General features: G+C 39.6%; 2 protein-coding genes across 4 annotated transcripts; one reads left to right on the forward strand and one right to left on the reverse strand.

Moving 5' to 3' along the window:
- Positions 1 to 1,509: 1,509 nt before the first annotated feature.
- rab33ba (RAB33B, member RAS oncogene family a) lies at positions 1,510 to 9,878 on the forward strand. Of its 2 annotated transcripts, XM_057851147.1 has the most exons (3): positions 1,510 to 2,096; positions 4,393 to 4,890; positions 7,932 to 9,878. In XM_057851147.1, the coding sequence occupies exons 1-2, from the start codon at positions 1,866 to 1,868 to the stop codon at positions 4,879 to 4,881; spliced, it is 720 nt and encodes a 239-aa protein (XP_057707130.1). In that variant the 5' UTR covers positions 1,510 to 1,865; the 3' UTR covers positions 4,882 to 4,890; positions 7,932 to 9,878. The 2 variants fall into 2 exon arrangements, with proteins under 2 accessions (XP_057707130.1, XP_057707129.1); XM_057851146.1 differs by having other exon boundaries at positions 1,512 to 2,096; positions 4,393 to 9,878.
- On the reverse strand, positions 7,684 to 16,776 carry zgc:113425 (uncharacterized protein LOC541425 homolog). Of its 2 annotated transcripts, none has more exons than XM_057851148.1 (6): positions 16,465 to 16,776; positions 15,809 to 15,868; positions 12,192 to 12,323; positions 11,961 to 12,107; positions 8,132 to 8,189; positions 7,684 to 8,034 (listed from the first exon to the last, which is right to left on the reverse strand). In XM_057851148.1, the coding sequence occupies exons 1-6, from the start codon at positions 16,627 to 16,629 to the stop codon at positions 7,928 to 7,930; spliced, it is 669 nt and encodes a 222-aa protein (XP_057707131.1). In that variant the 5' UTR covers positions 16,630 to 16,776; the 3' UTR covers positions 7,684 to 7,927. The 2 variants fall into 2 exon arrangements, with proteins under 2 accessions (XP_057707131.1, XP_057707133.1); XM_057851150.1 differs by having other exon boundaries at positions 8,018 to 8,034; positions 11,908 to 12,107.
- Positions 16,777 to 18,324: the final 1,548 nt, after the last annotated feature.

Consider the following 18,324-nt stretch of genomic DNA (forward strand, 5'->3'; position numbering starts at 1 on the left):
CAAAAGTAATAACGGCCATCTTATGTCGGAGGACTTTGCTGGTTGAATCTGTTGTAAAAGACGTAAGGTGAATTATTTTCTCAAAAAAAAAAAAAACGTCGTTGAACTCTTGAAGGATTAACTTAGAGTATCAACGTAACTATGATTCAAACTGGATGTTATAAGACTCAGGGCTGTCAACAGACTTGTAGGGGCCAGGGGATAAGCGACCATTATAGGTCCCCCCCACCCCACCCTTGAAACCGGCTTGTCACGACAACATACGCAGTACTTTTCACGCTTTGCAAGCAATGACAGTGTAAATTTTCTAATTATTTAATTTGAGACGGACAGTTAAACTTAACAGACCATAATGTGATGTGACACAATATAAGCAAACAATTTCCATCTATTGTCCCATGTAGGCTACAATTCAATACAACTGAGAGTGCTATGCATGCCTGCTAAGCAACAAAACAGTATAATTAAACATCCTGTGTCTGCCCCCTCCACATCCCTGGGGTTATCAAGCCCTCGAAAAGTAATGTGTCTAGATTTTTTGACAGCAAAGTCATTGATTACATCAGTGAAATCGAGTTTATGAGCAAGCTCACGCTCAATGAAGAGCATGGCTAGGTTGTTAAGGCTGCCCTGTGATATGGTGGAGCGTAGGTAGTTTTTAAATTTTTTTCATTTTACTGAAGGCTCGCTCTCCTCCAGCTACAGTCACTGGCAATGAGAAAAAAATGCGTAGCAGTGTGCAGAGAGCCTCGCGCACCTGCTCCCCACAGACTAACATACATCCCTGATCTCCCATCACCTTCTCTCCCCTCGACTCAACGCTAGCAGCATGTCTTGTCATACCGCAACTCAATAAGCTACAAGCGGCCGGTGACAGACTCGAATCGGGCTTTGGTCACGGTGATCGCGAATGTAAACGTTCCGTGTTAGCGGCTGTTGTTCACTTACCGACATCACCGTCCACAGCCAACTCTAGCCCTAATTCTCTTTTTGTCCCCCTTTTAAAAACGTCATTTTTTTTCTCGTTCACTCTATGATCTTCATCTCTTTTTTCTTTTCTTTTTTGCACACCCGATTTATGACGACTCGCCATATTAGAGTTTATAAGAATGACAGATTTTAATTTCCCGCTTCAGGGCACGTATGTAGTGTACCCTTGATTGCGCTAGAGCGGGGTCAAACCATTCTCTGCTAAGACAGAGGGGGCGGGGGGGGGGGGTGTTGTGCAAAAAAAGGAAAATATATACTAGTATATTTTTTTCGAAATATTTAATATGTTAAAGTTTTTAAGTCTATATTGAGTAGAACATAATAATCAGACAATGATATAAATAAAAATTTTAAAAAAACAACAAATATGTGAATGTAAAGTAAAATATATTAAGTGTCATTCGGGGGCCTCTGTGGTCCTGAGGCCCGGGACAACATACCCGGTTGCCACACCCCCCCGTCGACGGTCTTGAGTCTGGCTCCAGCCCGCCACTCAGTCTCCTGCGACTCAGTTCCAAAGCAAAATGGCCGACATATGACGACGCCCATCGCCTCTGTCTCGCAGCGCGCAATTGCCTTCTAGCCTCATATGATATCTTTGAAGTCGGTAACGTGGCTTGTGGCTGAAGCGCAAATAACTGGGAAATGAGGGGGGAAAGCAGTGTACACATTGACAAGACACATCTTTGTTTATCGCCTGTAATCCAAAGGCACGCATGATCAGTCAGACATTAATTTCGAGAAACAGTAGCAGCTTTTTACAAATCTCGTTTCATTGCTTGCTTGTCAACAACAGGCGAGGAGGTTCGTTGGCTGGAAAAGGGAAAGGGGCGTTCATTATTCATAATTACACATAGTTGAGCTTGTCAGCGACTATGGCGGAGAACGTTTCCTCGGGTGAGTTCTCGACGTCTCTGACGAGCTCCACCAAGCTGCCCCCGCCAAGGACTCGTATTTTCAAAATCATCGTTATCGGGGACTCGGGGGTCGGAAAGACGTGCCTGACCTACCGCTTCTGCGCCGGGAAGTTCCCCGAGAAGACCGAGGCCACCATCGGGGTGGACTTCAGGGAGAGGCTGGTCGAGATTGATGGCGAGAAGCTCAAGGTGGGCATTGATGTGAACAATGATCAGTCGATACGAAAAGGTTTATACAAGTGACTTTGGAGCTGTATTAGAAATTTAGGATTAATTTGGGTCATTCCAGAATTAGAGGACATTTAGGCTTTAAAATTATGTAAAAACAAGCCTTCACTTTTTTTCCTGCTACATATTTATCAGTAATGGATAATAAAAGATAAAAGGTTTGATTAACCCATGTTATTGATCATTTGTAAAGAAGCTATGACATAATTTGGGTATTTACTATACTTGGTACCAGTACAGTATAATCACAGTAATGGGGTTGCAAGTAACAGGGTTGTACTGTCAACTTTTCCTCAGGATTAGAGGCTAGCTCCTTAGCTAGCAGTTACTACTGACCAACAAGACAAACTCACAAAATATGTAAAGAAAAATAGAAAATGGTCTTATTCTGATTATATGCATAACAGGGTTGCCTTCATGCATGCTATTACACACACACACACACACACACATATATAAATATATATATATATATATTTTTTTTTTTCCCAAGCAAAAACATATATGCCATTTTTACAGTGTATCACAAAGGTGAGTACACCCCTCGCATTTCTGCAGATATTTAAGTATATCTTTTCATGGGACAACACTGACAAAATGACACTTTGACACAATGAAAAGTAGTCTGTGTGCAGCTTATATAATGGAGTGAATTTATTTTCCCCTCCAAAAAAACTCAAAATATAGCCATTAATATCTAAACCCCTGCCAACAAAAGTGAGTACACCGCATGGAAACTACGTACAACCCTAAATGTCCAAATTGAGTACTGCTTGTCATTTTCCCTCCAAAATGTCATGTGACTTGTTACAGGAGTGCTGTCAGCATTACTGCAGAGATTGAAGATGTGGGGTGTCAGCCTGTTAGTGCTCGGACCATACGCCACACTCTACATCAAATTGGTGTGCATGGCTCTCACCCCAGGAGGAAGCCTCTTCTGAAGACGGTACACAAGAAAGCCCGCCCATCTAATTAGACCATAGGACATGGTTCCAGTAATCCATGTGCTTTGTTGACATGTCTTCAGCAAACTGTTTGCGGGCTTTCATGTGTACCGTCTTCAGAAGAGGCTTCCTCCTGTGGTTGACATCCATGCAGACCAATTTGATGACGTGTACGGCGTATGGTCTGAGCACTAACAGGCTGACCCCCCATCTCTTCAATCCCTGCAGCAATGCTGCTGTAACGGGTCACATGACATTTTGGAGGGAAAATGACAAGCAGTACTTAATTTGGACATTTAGGGACGTACGTAGTTCCCATGCAGTGTACTCACTTTTGTTGCCAGGGGTTTAGATATTAATGGCTATTGTTTGAGTTATTTTGAGGGGGAAAATAAATTAACTCCATTATATAAGCTGCACACAGACTACTTTTCATTTTGTCAGTGTTGTTCCATGAAAATATACTTAAATATCTGCAGAAATGCAAGGAGTGTACTGACTTTTGTGATACACTGTATGTAAGAGGAAAACAAGCGCAGATATTAATTTGCTCAGCACATGTTTTTTATAAACCTATCTGATGATTTCTTCTATCATAATAGACTTATTGGGGTTGTGCGCATGTCGTAGTATGCATGTTTATCATATAATAAATAATTAATATTTGAAATAATTGTCTTTTTCATTCCTGGCTCCAGTCTCCCTGGTGGAGTTTGCATGTTCTCTCAGGGAACTCCGACTTCCTCCCGCATACCAAAAACATGCATGAAACGCTGGTTGAACACTCCAAATTGTCCGTAGGTGTGAATGTGTGCGTGAATGGTTGTTTGTCTCTATGTGCCCTGCGACTGGCTGGCAACCAGTTCCGGGTGTACCCTGCCTCCAGGCCGTTGTTAGCCGGGCTCCAGCACCCCGGCAACCATCGTAAGGATTAGTGGTTCAGAAGATGAATGAATATTTTGTTTCGTTAAACAAATGATCCCACATTTATAAGACACATCAATAAAAGAAATCATACAGGAAAATGTAAGGAGTATAATTAAAAAGTTGTGAGGAAAAAATAATTACCAAGTCATCTGGACTTGAATAATCTAATCAAACAAAATACTAAAGTATTTGTATAGCATTGCTTCCCACTACTCCACAATGGTGTTCAGTATGTTTTTTTTAAAATTTATGTACACTTCATTGAACACTTGCCCGTAGACTGATCAGCTGATCAATTTGAGTTCATTAAGTATGCATTTTATTAATTTTGTAATGGTGCTTTGCCTTTAGTTTGGATTTTTGCATTATATGTATTCCATTTGCAGATCCAGCTCTGGGACACAGCAGGCCAGGAGCGCTTCAGGAAGTCCATGGTGCAACACTACTACCGCAACGTGCATGCTGTAGTCTTCGTCTATGATGTCACCAACGCTGCCAGCTTCCGCAGCCTCCCTGCATGGATTGAGGAGTGTAAGCAGCATGCTTTGGGAACAGAGGTGCCCAGGATCCTTGTTGGAAACAAGTGTGACCTCCAAGATTCCATACAAGTAGCAACAGATGTGGCGCAACAGTTTGCTGACTCCCACTCCCTGCCTTTGTTTGAGACCTCTGCTAAGAACCCCAACAATAGTGACCACGCTGGCAATAGTGACCACGTTGAAGCTATTTTCATGACAGTGGCTCACAAGCTCAAGTCGCAGAAGCCTCTGGTATTGAGCCAACCTCCTGCAGAATCAGGAGCTAGCGTCAACTTAGGCAGCAGCAGGCAGGACGGTACTGATGGATCGCGGGGCTGGGCCTGCAACAGCTGCTGATTGTTGGAGGTACATGACGTGTTTAAATGCATCACGAGGACATGACTAATTCACGCCTCCAAAATAAGAAGAGTTGCACATGCTTGTGCTTACGTTCATGATTGAGTGTCAAATGTTGGTTGGGTAGAAGAAGGTGAATATTTCTGTCGAAATGAAACCAGGATAGAGGTTGGTGAACAGTACGATCTATCAATTCACTTGTGGTTTGTGCTCTTTGGTCAAAAATAATACGTTCTTGAGAGCTGATTTCACATGGCAAAGTTGCTTCAGAGGAACATATTAAACGCAAACATTCATACACTCCTGTGGAAATTGTAAGGGAAGCCAAAAGAATGATAATAACATTATGTTAGTTTAATCTATTATAGGGTGTCAGCATGTATCCATTTTATACATGTACTCAATCATTATGTACGTTTTACAATGGTTCACTTTGAAATAGTAAACCATGTCTGGATTGCATTTCCAATGTGGCATTAAGTAGACATGGATATATTTACATGTCACTAACAAATGAATCCTGTGAAGAGCATTGTAATACAAACAAAGGGCAGCAATGTAACCTTCAGTATTTAATTCTTCATGGAATGTTTGTTTCAGCATCACTATGCTTTCCCTGTTGCTGCACTAAGTAACTATTCTGTCAACTAAATAATAGGCTGCAGTGTCTGGGTGCCAAAAGTGATATGGTACAATTGTTTTGAGACACATTTTGACAACTGAAGTAAAACTTGCTGATTGTAGTGAAAATGAGTTCAGTCCTGGGTGAAAATCAACTTTAGGTTTCAGAAGCTCTGCTCTTTACAGAACAGAGGCTGGTGTCAATAACACAAGTTATTTTGCACCAGTATGTTCGGCCATTGGTCTTATGCACCTCTACTGTTCAGCTTTCTATTAACTCTTACAAATTAAAAGCTGTCAGTCTAATAGAGCAGCCTTCTATCCGGTCAAAAGATTACAGTGGTATGAAAAAGTATCTGAACCTTTTGGAATTTCTCACATTTCTGCATAAAATCACCATCAAATGTGATCTGATCTTTGCCAAAATCACACAGATGAAAATACAGTGTCTGCTGTAACTAAAACCACCCAAACATTTATAGGTTTTCAGATTTTAATGAGGATAGCATGCAAACAATGACAGAAGAGGGGGGTATTAAGTGAACCCTTTGCCTAAGGAGACTTAGAGAGCAATTGAAAACAATTTTTACCAAACCTATTAAGTCAGGTGTGTGCTATATCACTGATGAGTGGTTTAAAGCTGCCCTGCCCACTATAAATCGCACACCTGGTAAAAAAATGTCTTGATGAGAAGCATTGTTTGATGTGCGTCATGGCTTGGTCAAAAGTGCTGTTCCAAGACCTGCGATCAAGGATTGTTGATTTGTATAAAGCTGGGAAAGGATACTAAGCCATCTTTAAATGTCTGGATGTTAATCAGTCCACAGTCAGAAAAGTTGTGTACAAATGGAGAGAGTTTGGCACTGTTGCTTCTCTCCCAAGGAGTGGCCGTCCACCAAAGATGATGCCAAGAGTTCAGCGCAGAATACTCAGAGAGGTCAAAAAGAACCCTAGAGTGTCTGCGAAAGACTTACAGAAATCACTGGCACAGTCCAATATCTCTGTACACACATAAACTATGTGTAAAACTTTGGCTGAGAATGGTGTTCATTGGAGGACTCCACAGAGGAAGCCACTGCTGTCTAAAAAAACATTTTTGCTCGTTTAGTGTTCGCAAAAAGGCAGTTGGACACTCCACAGAAGTTTTGGCAAAATAATTTGTGGTGCCGATGAAACCAAAGTTGAATTGTTTGGGAGTAACACACAGCGTCATGTGTGGAGAAAAATGGAACAGCTCACAAACATCAACATCTTATCCCTACAGTGAAGCATGGTGGAGGAAGCATCATGACCTGGACAACTTGCAATCATTTATGGAAAAATAAATTCAAAAGTTTATCAGGATGTTTTGTAGGAAAACCTGAGGCCATCTGTCAGACACTTGAAGCTAAAAAAGAGAATAGATGCAATAAGACAATGATCCAAAACACAGAAGTAAATCATCTTCAGAATGGTTTCAGAAGAACAAAATACATGTTCTAGAGTGGCCAAGTCAAAGTCTTGAACTTGAACCCAATTGAGATGCTTTGGCATGACCTAAAGACAGCCATTCATCCCAGGCATCTCATGAATCTGATCTGAACTACAGCAGTTTTGTAGAGAAGGATGAGCCAAGATTAGTCCTGATTGATGTGCCAGACTGATCTGCAGCTACAGGAAGAGTCTGGTTGAAGTTATTGCTGCCAAAGGGGGTGTGGGGTGGGGGGGGGTTCAGAAAATATGAAATGTGATGGTTCACTTACTTATCTTATTTTTCCTCCTTCCGTCATTGTTTGCACACTATCCTCGTTAAAATATGAAAACCTATAAATGTTTGGGTGGTTTTAAAGCACTTTTTTCATCAGTGTGATTTTGACAAAGGTCAGATCACATTTGATGATTTTATGCAGAAATGTGAGAAATTCCAAAAGGTTGTTTTTCATACCACTGTATATGTGACTCACAATTTGATTTTTGTTTTAAACATACCTCATCAATTATTTATCATTACAGCCATGTGATACAAAACAGTGGTCAAGCTGTCATGGAAAATACTTTGCCATTGACTAATGAATTAAATTATTCCAGGCATGCTTGCAGTGGCTTTGAAATGTTGCCTTGCAATAAATAATGTAATGTATTTCTTCTAGATAGCAATAAACAGAATGAAACTACTTTTAAGTTTAAATTTATTACATGCTGTTTGCTAATTAAAAACAATTAAAATAGTAATGGACACAGTGAAATACTCAGTTACTAACATTCAAATATAGTTGAGACTTAGGTACAGGATATATTATGTTAACGAGTATGTACAGAGAATTATGCTACTGGAGTGCACAGTGCTTGCCATCTGTTTGGTCAGAAAAAAGTTGAATGAATTAGCACAATCTATAAGTAGCATTACATCTGCTAGTCGGATAAAGAAACATGAGGAATCTTTCTTTTAGGTCAGTCTGCTGTAAGGAGGTAGTTTGGAGGAGTCCCCTGTCTCTGTGATTCCACACTCCATAGACTGAACTGGAGAGTTGAAGAGCCTGTCGTCACTTCCAGCTATATGCAGAAAGACAAAGACTCATGAGGTTGACAGCAAAAGGTTAAAAGAAATGAGCAGATGTCAACGGCTTGAAAACTAATTCAGGGCCTTTACCTTGCCATGTACACACCATCTCAGCATCCCCTTGGTCACACTGTGGAACTAGGGTCTCCTGCAATACACACAATAAAAATGTGCAATCTTTCTTCAGGGCTAACTGATCCATGTCTGTTTCTCACTGCTTATTTGTGATCCTCATTACACATTGCATGGGAATAATAATGTGAAGAGCTACAGTACATTTACCCGTATGTACAGCTACCCTTTGATTATATTTTGACACAGCTGGACTGGTAAAAATACACTTACATAATCTATCAAGCCTCTTTTGTGCCATAAAAATGACAGGAGCAATCAGCATCAAGTGGTGAATGAAAAGTGTCAGTTGGAGTTTGAAAATGAAATGCTATTAGTAGCCTGTGAAAAACTGCACGGCTTTCATTCAATAAAAATAAAAAATTGAAGAATTTTAACAAATGAAAATAATGGGAGCACTCAAGAAATGTTACTTGTGTTTTTATTTAATATACAGTTGTGGTCAAAAGTTTACATACACTTGTGAAGAACATAATGTCATGGCTCTCTTGAGTTTCCAGTTATTTCTACAACTCTGATTTTTCTCTGATAGAGTGATTGGAACAGATACTTCTTTGTCACAAAAAACATTCATGAAGTTTGGTTCTTTTATGACTTTATTCTGGGTGAACAGAAAAAAGTGATCAAATCTGCTGGGTCAAAAATATACATACAGCAGCGCTAATATTTGGTAACATGTCCTTTGGCCATGTTTTCTTCAATTAGGCGCTTTTGGTAGCCATCCACAAGCTTCTGGCAAGTTTCTGGTTGAATCTTTGACCACTCCTCTTGACAGAATTGGTGCAGTTCAGTTAAATTTGATGGCTTTCTGACATGGACTTGTTTCTTCAGCATTGTCCACAAGTTCTCAATGGGGTTTAAGTCAGGACTTTGGGAAGGCCATTTGAAAACCTTAATTCTAGCCTGATTTAGCCATTCCATTACCACTTTTGATGTGTGTTTGGGGTCATTGTCCTGTTGGAACACCCAACTGCGCCCAAGACCCAATCTTCGGGCTGATGACGTTAGGTTACCTTGAAGAATTTGAAGGCAATCCTCCTTCTTCATTATCCCATTTACTCTCTGTAAAGCACCAGTTCCATTGGCAGCAAAACAGCCCCACAGCATAATACTACCACCACCGTGCTTGACGGTAGGCATGGTGTACTTGGGGTTAAAGGCCTCACCTTTTCTCCTCCAAACATATTGCTGGGCATTGTGGCCAAACAGCTCGATTTTTGTTTCGTCTGACCACAGAACTTTCCTCCAGAAGGTCTTATCATTGTCCATGTGATCAGCAGCAAACTTCAGTCGAGCCTTAAGGTGCCGTTTTTGGAGCAAGGGCTTCCTTCTTGCACGGCAGCCTTTCAGTCCATGGAGATGCAAAACACGCTTGACTGTGGACACTGACACCTGTGTTCCAGCAGCTTCTAATTCTTGGCAGATCTGCTTTTTGGTGATTCTCGGTTGAATCTTCACCCTCCTGACCAATTTTCTCTCAGCAGCAGGTGATAGCTTGCGTTTTCTTCCTGATCGTGGCTGTGACAAAACAGTGCCATGCACTTTATACTTACAAACAATTGTTTGCACTGTTGCACTTGGGACCTGCAGCTGCTTTGAAATGGCTCCAAGTGACTTTACTGACTTGTTCAAGTCAATGATTCGCTCTTTCAGATCCATGTATGTATATTTTTGACCCAGCAGATTTGATCACTTTTTCTGTTAACCCATAATAAAGTCGTAAAAGAACCAAACTTCATGAATGTTTTTTGTGACAAAGAAGTATCTGTTCCAATCACTCTATCGGAGAAAAATCAGAGTTGTAGAAATAACTGGAAACTCAAGAGAGCCATGATGACATTATGTTCTTCACAAGTGTATGTAAACTTTTGACCACAACTGTACATATTTGAAGAGCATAGAATAGTTATAGGTTAAGGATAGACAAAATATAAGGGAGGCTTAACTACCATTTACATACTTATTTCCTGTTGCTTGTTATATATATGTTCCATTGAAAAATTAAAAACCGTGACGAACACCAAGCCTCCTTGGATTAATGTGTTTAAAAAAATCAACTGGAGGAGCATGCAGAAGCATCTGGTTGCCATAGTGCTTGACAAGGATACTGTACTCATTTAAATAAAACTCGAATGAAATGAAAAAATATCAAAGGAATTTCTTGAAGTATTAAAAGGAAAGTAGGAAAATTTGGAAAATGAAACTGGGACCGGTGAAAACTGTCAAAGTGCCTTCATTTGTTAAACTTGATAATGTCAATATAGTTAAGTCAATCTGCGAAAGCAAAGATACCATCGCAATTTCTTCAGAAATTGCATTATTCTAGTTCATATAACATTCCTTTAATTATTTTTTTCAATACCCTTTCAGCAAGTATGATTAGCACAATTGGAAACAAAAACAAGTGTGTCCCAACACAATTACAGGCTGAAAGTTGTGCGCACATGCCCTTAATTGGCTAACTCGGAATCTTACCTACAGGCTTCATAAGTCCACATTTAATTACCGAAATTTTCGGACTATAAGGCGCACCTGACCATAAGCCGCCACCCACCAAATTTGACACGAAAGCGGTTTGTTCATCGATAAGTCGCACTGAACTATAAGCCGCAGCTGTCCTCACTGTATTATGGGATATTTACGCCAAAGGATGGTAACCAATAACACTTTGACCGTGGCATCATAAGACCAAATGAACCACCATGAAGATTTGAACCAATTGGCTGTAAAGCTCCATTGCTTCATTTGGTCATCACTGCTCCCTTGGGGAAGACAGTCAACCTCTGCTGCCACCTGTTGCCAACACTGCTGTCGTCCAACATGCCTCCTAACATGCATTGCAGCGCTGCAGATGGAAATAACAATCAAAATTCATGTTCTGTGCTAATTATTTATTCAGTTACTGTTCCAGTTGTTTCATTAATTGCTAGTTATGGTATTTCGTAACACTTTATTTGACAGTGGCGCCATAAGAATATCATAAGACCATCATAATTATGAAATGACCCTGCCATGAGCATTAATAAATGCTAATGACAGATGTCATTTTGTGTCATCCGACAAATTATCTCATTTTTGAATGGATGTGAAGAACCGAGCTGGATATAAATAGAGTTAGTGACATAATTCATAATCTCATTAATGCCCATGATATTGTCATGTAATAATTATGACTGTCTTATGGCCGTCTTATGATGCCGCTGTCAAAGAAAGTGTTACCTAAATTGTTACCCAAATTATATCAACAAATAGGCCACACTGGACTATAAGCTGCAGGATTCAAAATGAGGGGGAAAAGTAGCAGTTTATAGTCTGAAAATTACGGTAATCACCTCCTATATGAATAATAGGAAGGAAAAAAATCGGGCTCTGAGGATAGATGCGTATTCACCACCAGAATATGACTACCAAATTTCATTGTGATCCATCCACAAGTAGTGAATGAATAGCTCAAAATGATTGTGTACACACCACAAACAACTACAACATTAGTGGCAACTTTGCAGGCCTTCAGCTTGTGAATATAATAAAATAATTAAGGTAATGTAGAAACTTGACTACCAAAATGTAAGCTGTATGTAATCAACGTACTGGCATTGGTTTTGTCATTTTTTTCAATATGTTTAATTATTTAGCAGAAATATAGTTTCTGTCTATTTATTTGTTAATGTATATTTTAAATATATAGAATTCAGACCACAGGGGTAAAGACTTGATTAGAGTAGCCTACTTACCTGATGTCATAAGTTATTGTACTGTAAATAATGCAGACTGTATTTGCTCCTACCAGTCCAGTCCGAGTGTCGTAGCAGCCACACCAGGGTAAACTACGGCAACCCACGTATGCAATGAGAGCGGACAGGAGCATGCTGATTACGCAGCTCAGCACTATGGTGGCGTTGGCGGCCTTAACGGTCCGATGAAGCACAAATGTCTGTGTAAGGACAACAAAGTGCAATTAGTGCATTCAAGTGTGATACTAAAATGTGTTCATTTATAGTTGTGTGTATGTGACTACCACTTTGGGATTGTCATGATGGTGAAAGACCTCCTTATCTTCCTCTCCGTATGTGAGCGTGAGACAACCATAGCCCAATACAAACACAGAGGCCACACAAGAGAGACAGGCTGCGGCAACCATCACACTCACCTGGAGGAAATATAGTCAGGGGAATTGACATGCCATTGATTTACATTAGTTTCTGAGCCATAACTCCCTTCACACTAATAGGAATAACAATTATATTCGAACAATTATAACAGAGTACCGATCTGCAGTATTACTCTGCAAATTTATAATGTCTCAATCAGATTACTTTTCTTCAATCTAGTCAAATCATTTTATCCATCTTGTTTTTAAATGTTAAAGACTAGTTAACAGATTAACGCATTAACAGATCATTGCCTCAGACTCGTTTAGTGATCAAGATTGCCGGTCCTTGGGAAACTAAAAAAAAAAATAATAAAAAAGAATAATTTTTCATTTATTATAATTGTTCATTTATTTTTATCAGTAGATACGCAACAGCTTTTCATTTATCTATATTGTATCATTTATTCTCCTGACAACCTTTTAAGCAAAACTAAAGAGCGTTTTTTTTTTTGTTTTTTTTTTACGATATGGAAAATAAATATGATACATACACTATATAACAACCTCCGATAGATTAATTGAAAGTTGCAATTCAAAACAAAACAAAATACATTGAACAAGTCCAATGTGCATAGATAATTCAATGATCTGTGTCAAATTATTCACCACCTTACTCATCTAGTCATTATGAGTTTACAGCCGTGTGTGCGGGAGGACAAGCTTCCAGATAAAGCTATACTTGATGCTCCCACCTTCTGATTTGTTTTGTTGTGACCCAAAAGGAAGAGACATTCACCACAGACCGGTTCATGTATGGGAGTTACACAGGTTGAAGGCAGAGTTGCCAGCTTGCTGTTATTGAATGGAGATTGGTGGGCTGTTTGATGACAACTTTTTCTTCGCTGGCTCTCAACGAATGCAGACACTTTTTTTTTCTTAGCTCCCTTGCCTTCCCTAACTCCGTAACTTGGTGACTGGTCCTGAGTGTTTCCAGTCTATCTTCATCTGTCAGCCGAAAAATCACCACAACAAACTGGAAAGGGCTGAGATCCGATCACTAATGCAGTCCCACCTTGATCTTTAACTCCTCTGTTACACCGACAGCACACCTGATTTCTGTTTTGCTCCCCATGTACATGTCCTGTACTAGGCCTGAACGACATATCGTTTCAACATCATCATCGCTGTGTGTGGATGCTCAAGCCGGCGGGTTACCGAAAACTTACGTTAACGAGATGCTTCAAGATGACCGACGTAATTTTGATCATGTTGGTAAATTTGGTTTTTAATGAAACAAAAAATTTAAGTCTTTTCAGCCCGTTATGACTATGTGTTGTTCTGTCAGGCCTATACAAAACAGAGCTATTCAAGTTATATGGTGAAAATACTTCTATTTTTAATGTCGGAATATAATATTGCAATATATCCGCAAACCCCCCAAAAATCGCAATAATTTTTTTTCCCAATACCATTCAGGCCTATCCTGCATTATTCCACCAAACTTCTATGCCACTCCAGACTAGGTATGTGCCAGTATGAAATTTTGACGGTATGGTAACCTTAAGCAAAAATATCACGGTTTCACACTATTGCAATTACAGCTGTAATTTTTTTTATTTTGAGAATTGTGGGTTACAAAAAAAAAAAAAAAAAGCATTTCCATTGAACAGGATGTTTTTTTTTTTTTCTCAAAACAACATAGCAAATTGGAATATAAGTATAATGAAAATTAGAAAAAAATAAATTAAATACTGTATTCTAAATAAAATTAATTTGGCATGCTAATTAGCCACGTCATCTGCCTCGTTAACAAGCTTATGTTACAGTATGTTTTACCACTGCTAGACACATAGCACACGCTGGACTTAACTCTCGTCGCTAGTGGGAAATGTTCAGGATACAGTGGGGAAAATAAGTATTTAGTCAACCACTAACTGTTTTGCAAGGAAGAATGGGCAAGAATGTCAGTCTCTTGATGTGCAAAACTGATAGAAACATACCCCAAGCGACTTGCAGCTGTAATTGGAGCAAAAGGTGGCGCTACAAAGTATTAATGCAAGGGGGCCGAATAATATTGCACGCCCTACTTTTCAGTTTTTTATTTGTTAAAAAAGTTTAAATTATCCAATAAATGTTGTTCCACTTCACGATTGTGTCCCACTTGTTGTTGATTCTTGACAAAAAAATTAAATTTCATATCTTTATGTTTGAAGCCTGAAATGTGGCGAAAGGTTGCAAGATTCAAGGGGGCCGAATATTTTTGCAAGGCACTGTATATAACTAAATCATTATGTGGGACAACACTGACAAAATGACACTTTGACAAAATGAAAAGTAGTCTGTGTGCAGCTTATATAATAGGGTTAATTTATTTTCCTCTCAAAATAACTCAAAATATAGCCATTTCTAAACCCCTGGCAACAAAAGTGAGTACACCCCATAGAAACTACGTACATCCCTAAATGTCCAAACTGAGTACTGCTTGTCATTTTCCCTCCAAAATGTGATGTGACTTGTTACAGGAGTGCTGACAGCATTGCTGAAGAGATTGAAGAGGTGGGGGGTCAGCCTGTTAGTGCTCAGACCATACGCCACACTCTACATCAAATTGGTGTGCATGGCTCTCACCCCAGGAGGAAGCCTCTTCTGAAGACGGTACACAAGAAAGCCCGCCCATCTAATTAGACCATAGGACATGGTTCCAGTAATCCATGTGCTTTGTTGACATGTCTTCAGCAAACTGTTTGCGGGCTTTCATGTGTACCTTAGATATTAATAGCTATATTTTGTGTTATTTTGAGGGGAAAATAAATTACACTATTATATACTACACACAGACTACTTTGCATTGTGTCATTTTGTCAGTGTTGTTCCATGAAAAGATATACTTAAATATCTGCAGAAATGTGAGGGTGTACTCACTTTTGTGATACACTGTAACTCTACTAGGAGGCTAGGACCTCCACAACTCTTTTCAGACAAACTAGCTAGCAGCAGCTAAGTAGCAGCGTTATTTTAGAGCTGGGATTTAACTTTTGACCGCAAAACAACAAAGGTTAGACCTGTGCAGACATTGTAGTGTGCAAGCCAGGTTTTTATTTGTCAAAAATGGAGCAGTCTGCATTCTAGGTCTAAGGGAAAACGCGGACTGGATTTCAGAGATGTGGGTGTGTCAGCGACAGGCTGAAATGGCTCGCAACCTTATTCTATGAAGTGAGGAGAAAGTGAGGAGGAAGTGATTTATGATCATATTTATGTTAATAATGACAGGTTATATGGTTATTGTTTTAAAATAATATTCTGGCAACTTTACAGTGAATTTGTCAGCAATTTTTGTAATTTTTTTTTTTTTTTTTTTTTTTAGTAAAACAACACCAAATTATTTAGGGGGGTTGGCCGTTTTTTTAACCGCACAACACAATCGTGATTTCATAACATTGAGGACTATTTCCAGCTAAGAGGAATTATGCGAAATGTAAGCAAGCATTTTACATTTTGGAAATTTACTTTTATTAACCAAACGATTTACACGTGAAACTTACCAATATAGAGTTTTTCCTTTGAGATGCAAACAGACCCAAAACAGCAGGACATGCCATGATCTGAAAAGAATATAAGAAATATTAATTGAATGGCAAACAGAAGACAGTGTTTGGGAACCCATTTTCCCTTTATTTTGTGTAATACGTGATGTTAATATTTCAGTAAATTACCAAATTATTTTAAAATGATTTCAAATAAATTATATAAATAATATATTTAATCTAAAAAAAAATTATATGAAAATAAATGTATTTCAGTTTTTTTTTTTAATTAAAAATCATTCTTGAGGTGATACTAAATATGCACTCGCACATAGTCTCATTCTAAATAACTTGAGCTGATAAATGCCAATAAATGATTTCATCTTATTTCTGATTGAAATGTACAATGACTTATGCTTATAGTATTTATGCTCAGAACTCCTGTCGCGGATGTTGCAACTTCTCAGTTCTTTGTAAGGGTGTGACAATATTCTGTATCTGTGACCTGTCCATTGTTTTTGTTTTTTCTTGGGGTAACCTTGAGATACAAGACAAACCTCAATAATGGTAGCACACTAACAAAACCACCATCAGTCTGGAATTAGAGCCAGTACTTCCTTTCCATGTATTGAGAATAGGCGACAGATTAGAGTGCACAGGTATGAACGTCTCACCATTCCGCCCCATATCGGTGTCTTGGTGGCGCTCAAAGGGGTATTCTTGCGGAAAACCGTGTCCATGAAGCCGCAAATCACACAGAGAGCTGCGCACACCACTTGGAGAACACCGAGAACGAGTACACGCTTTTGGTTAAAAATGAAATACCTGTAGAGGTCCATCTATTCACCAGGCGTGAGCCCAGCCAAGCATAAACTTATAGCATTCGGTACACCTGCTGTCAGTAAAAATGAGCTATAGTGTATCTTTAAAAATCAACACGACTATAATTTCAGGAAGCTAGGTTTGCTTCATGAAATATGTCAAACCGGCAGTGGTCAGGTTGTAACGTTGGTTTCAGCCTGTACTAGTCTAGGAGAGGAAAGTTAATCATTAACCTGCCCCAGTTCTCTGATGCCATGCGCATTGTAATGGGAAGGAATGTCCTGATTTTGGACTGACAGAATTCCATGGCCAACTCCTTTCCCATGTTACATATATATATGTACGTATATATATACTGGTCCCTCTAAAAAAAATTAGCATATTGTGATAAAGCTCATTATTTTCTGTAATGTACTGATAAATATTAGACTTTCATATATTTTAGATTCATTACACACAACTGAAGTAGTTCAAGCCTTTTATTGTTTTAATATTGATGATTTTGGCAAAAAAGTCAAGAAAAAACAAAAATCCCTATCTCAAAAAATTAGCATATCATGAAAAGGTACTCTAAAGAAGCTCCTAACCTAATCATCTGAATCAAAGAATTAACTCAAAACCCCTGCGTAAGATTCCTGAGGCTTTTAAAAACTCCCAGCCTGGTTCATTACTCAAAACCACAATCATGGGCAAGACTGTCGACCTGACTGCTGTCCAGGAGGCCATCATTGACACCCTCAAGCAAGAGGCGAAGACACAGAAAGAAATTTCTGAGCGAATAGGCTATTCCCAGAGTGCTGTATCAAGGCACCTCAGTGGGAATTCTGTGGGAAGGAAAAAGTGTGGCAGGAAACGCTGCACAACCAGAAGAGGTGACCGCACCCTGAGAAAAATTGTGGAGAAGGGCCGATTCCAGACCTTGGGGGACCTGCAGAAACAGTGGACTGAGTCTGGAGTAGAAACATCCAGAGCCACCGTGCACAGGCGTGTGCTGGAAATGGGCTACAGGTGCCGCATTCCTCAGGTCAAGCCACATTTGAACCTGAAACAGCGGCAGAAGCGCCTGACCTGGGCTACAGAGAAGCAGCACTGGACTGCTGCTCAGTGGTCCAAAGTACTTTTTTCAGATGAAAGCAAATTTTGCATGGGGAGAAGGAAATGCCAAAATGCCTAAAGTCCAGTGTCAAGTACCCACAGTCAGTGATGGTCTGGGGTGCCGTGTCAGCTGCTGGTGTTGGTCTACTGTGTTTTATCAAGGGCAGCGTCAATGCAGCTAGCTATCGGGAGATTTTGGAGCACTTCATGCTTCCATCTGCTGAAAAGCTTTATGGAGATGAAGATTTCATTTTTCAGCACGACCGGGCACCTGCTCGCAGTGCCAAAACCACCGGTAAATGGTTTACTGACCATGGCATTGCTGTGCTCATTGGCCTGCCAACTCTCCTGACCTGAACCCCATAGAGAATCTGTGGGATATTGTGAAAAGGAAGTTGAGAGACACCAAACCCAACATTGTGGATGAGCTTACGGTCGCTATCAAAACATCCTGGGCCTCCATAACACCTCAGCAGTGCCACAGGCTGATTGCCTCCATGCCACGCCGTATTGAAGCAGTCATTGCTGCAAAAGGATTCCCGACCTAGTATTGAGTGCATAGCTGATATAATTAATTGAAGGTTGACTTTTTTTGTATTAAAAAACACTTTTTTTTG

This window comes from Corythoichthys intestinalis, chromosome 11, assembly GCF_030265065.1.
Source record: "Corythoichthys intestinalis isolate RoL2023-P3 chromosome 11, ASM3026506v1, whole genome shotgun sequence".
Taxonomy (NCBI): domain Eukaryota; kingdom Metazoa; phylum Chordata; class Actinopteri; order Syngnathiformes; family Syngnathidae; genus Corythoichthys; species Corythoichthys intestinalis.

Bases quoted from the DNA above. Each gene is read 5' to 3' on its own strand.
- rab33ba (XM_057851147.1), top strand. From the start codon at position 1,866: ATGGCGGAGAACGTTTCCTCGGGTGAGTTCTCGACGTCTCTGACGAGC. The intron at 2,097-4,392 runs GTGGGCATTGAT...TTCCATTTGCAG, and splicing joins TTGATGGCGAGAAGCTCAAG to ATCCAGCTCTGGGACACAGC.
- zgc:113425 (XM_057851148.1), bottom strand. From the start codon at position 16,629: ATGGACCTCTACAGGTATTTCATTTTTAACCAAAAGCGTGTACTCGTT. The intron at 8,190-11,960 runs GTAGGAGCAAAT...TGTGTATTGCAG, and splicing joins ACGACACTCGGACTGGACTG to GAGACCCTAGTTCCACAGTG. The intron at 8,035-8,131 runs GTAAAGGCCCTG...TTCTGCATATAG, and splicing joins GATGGTGTGTACATGGCAAG to CTGGAAGTGACGACAGGCTC.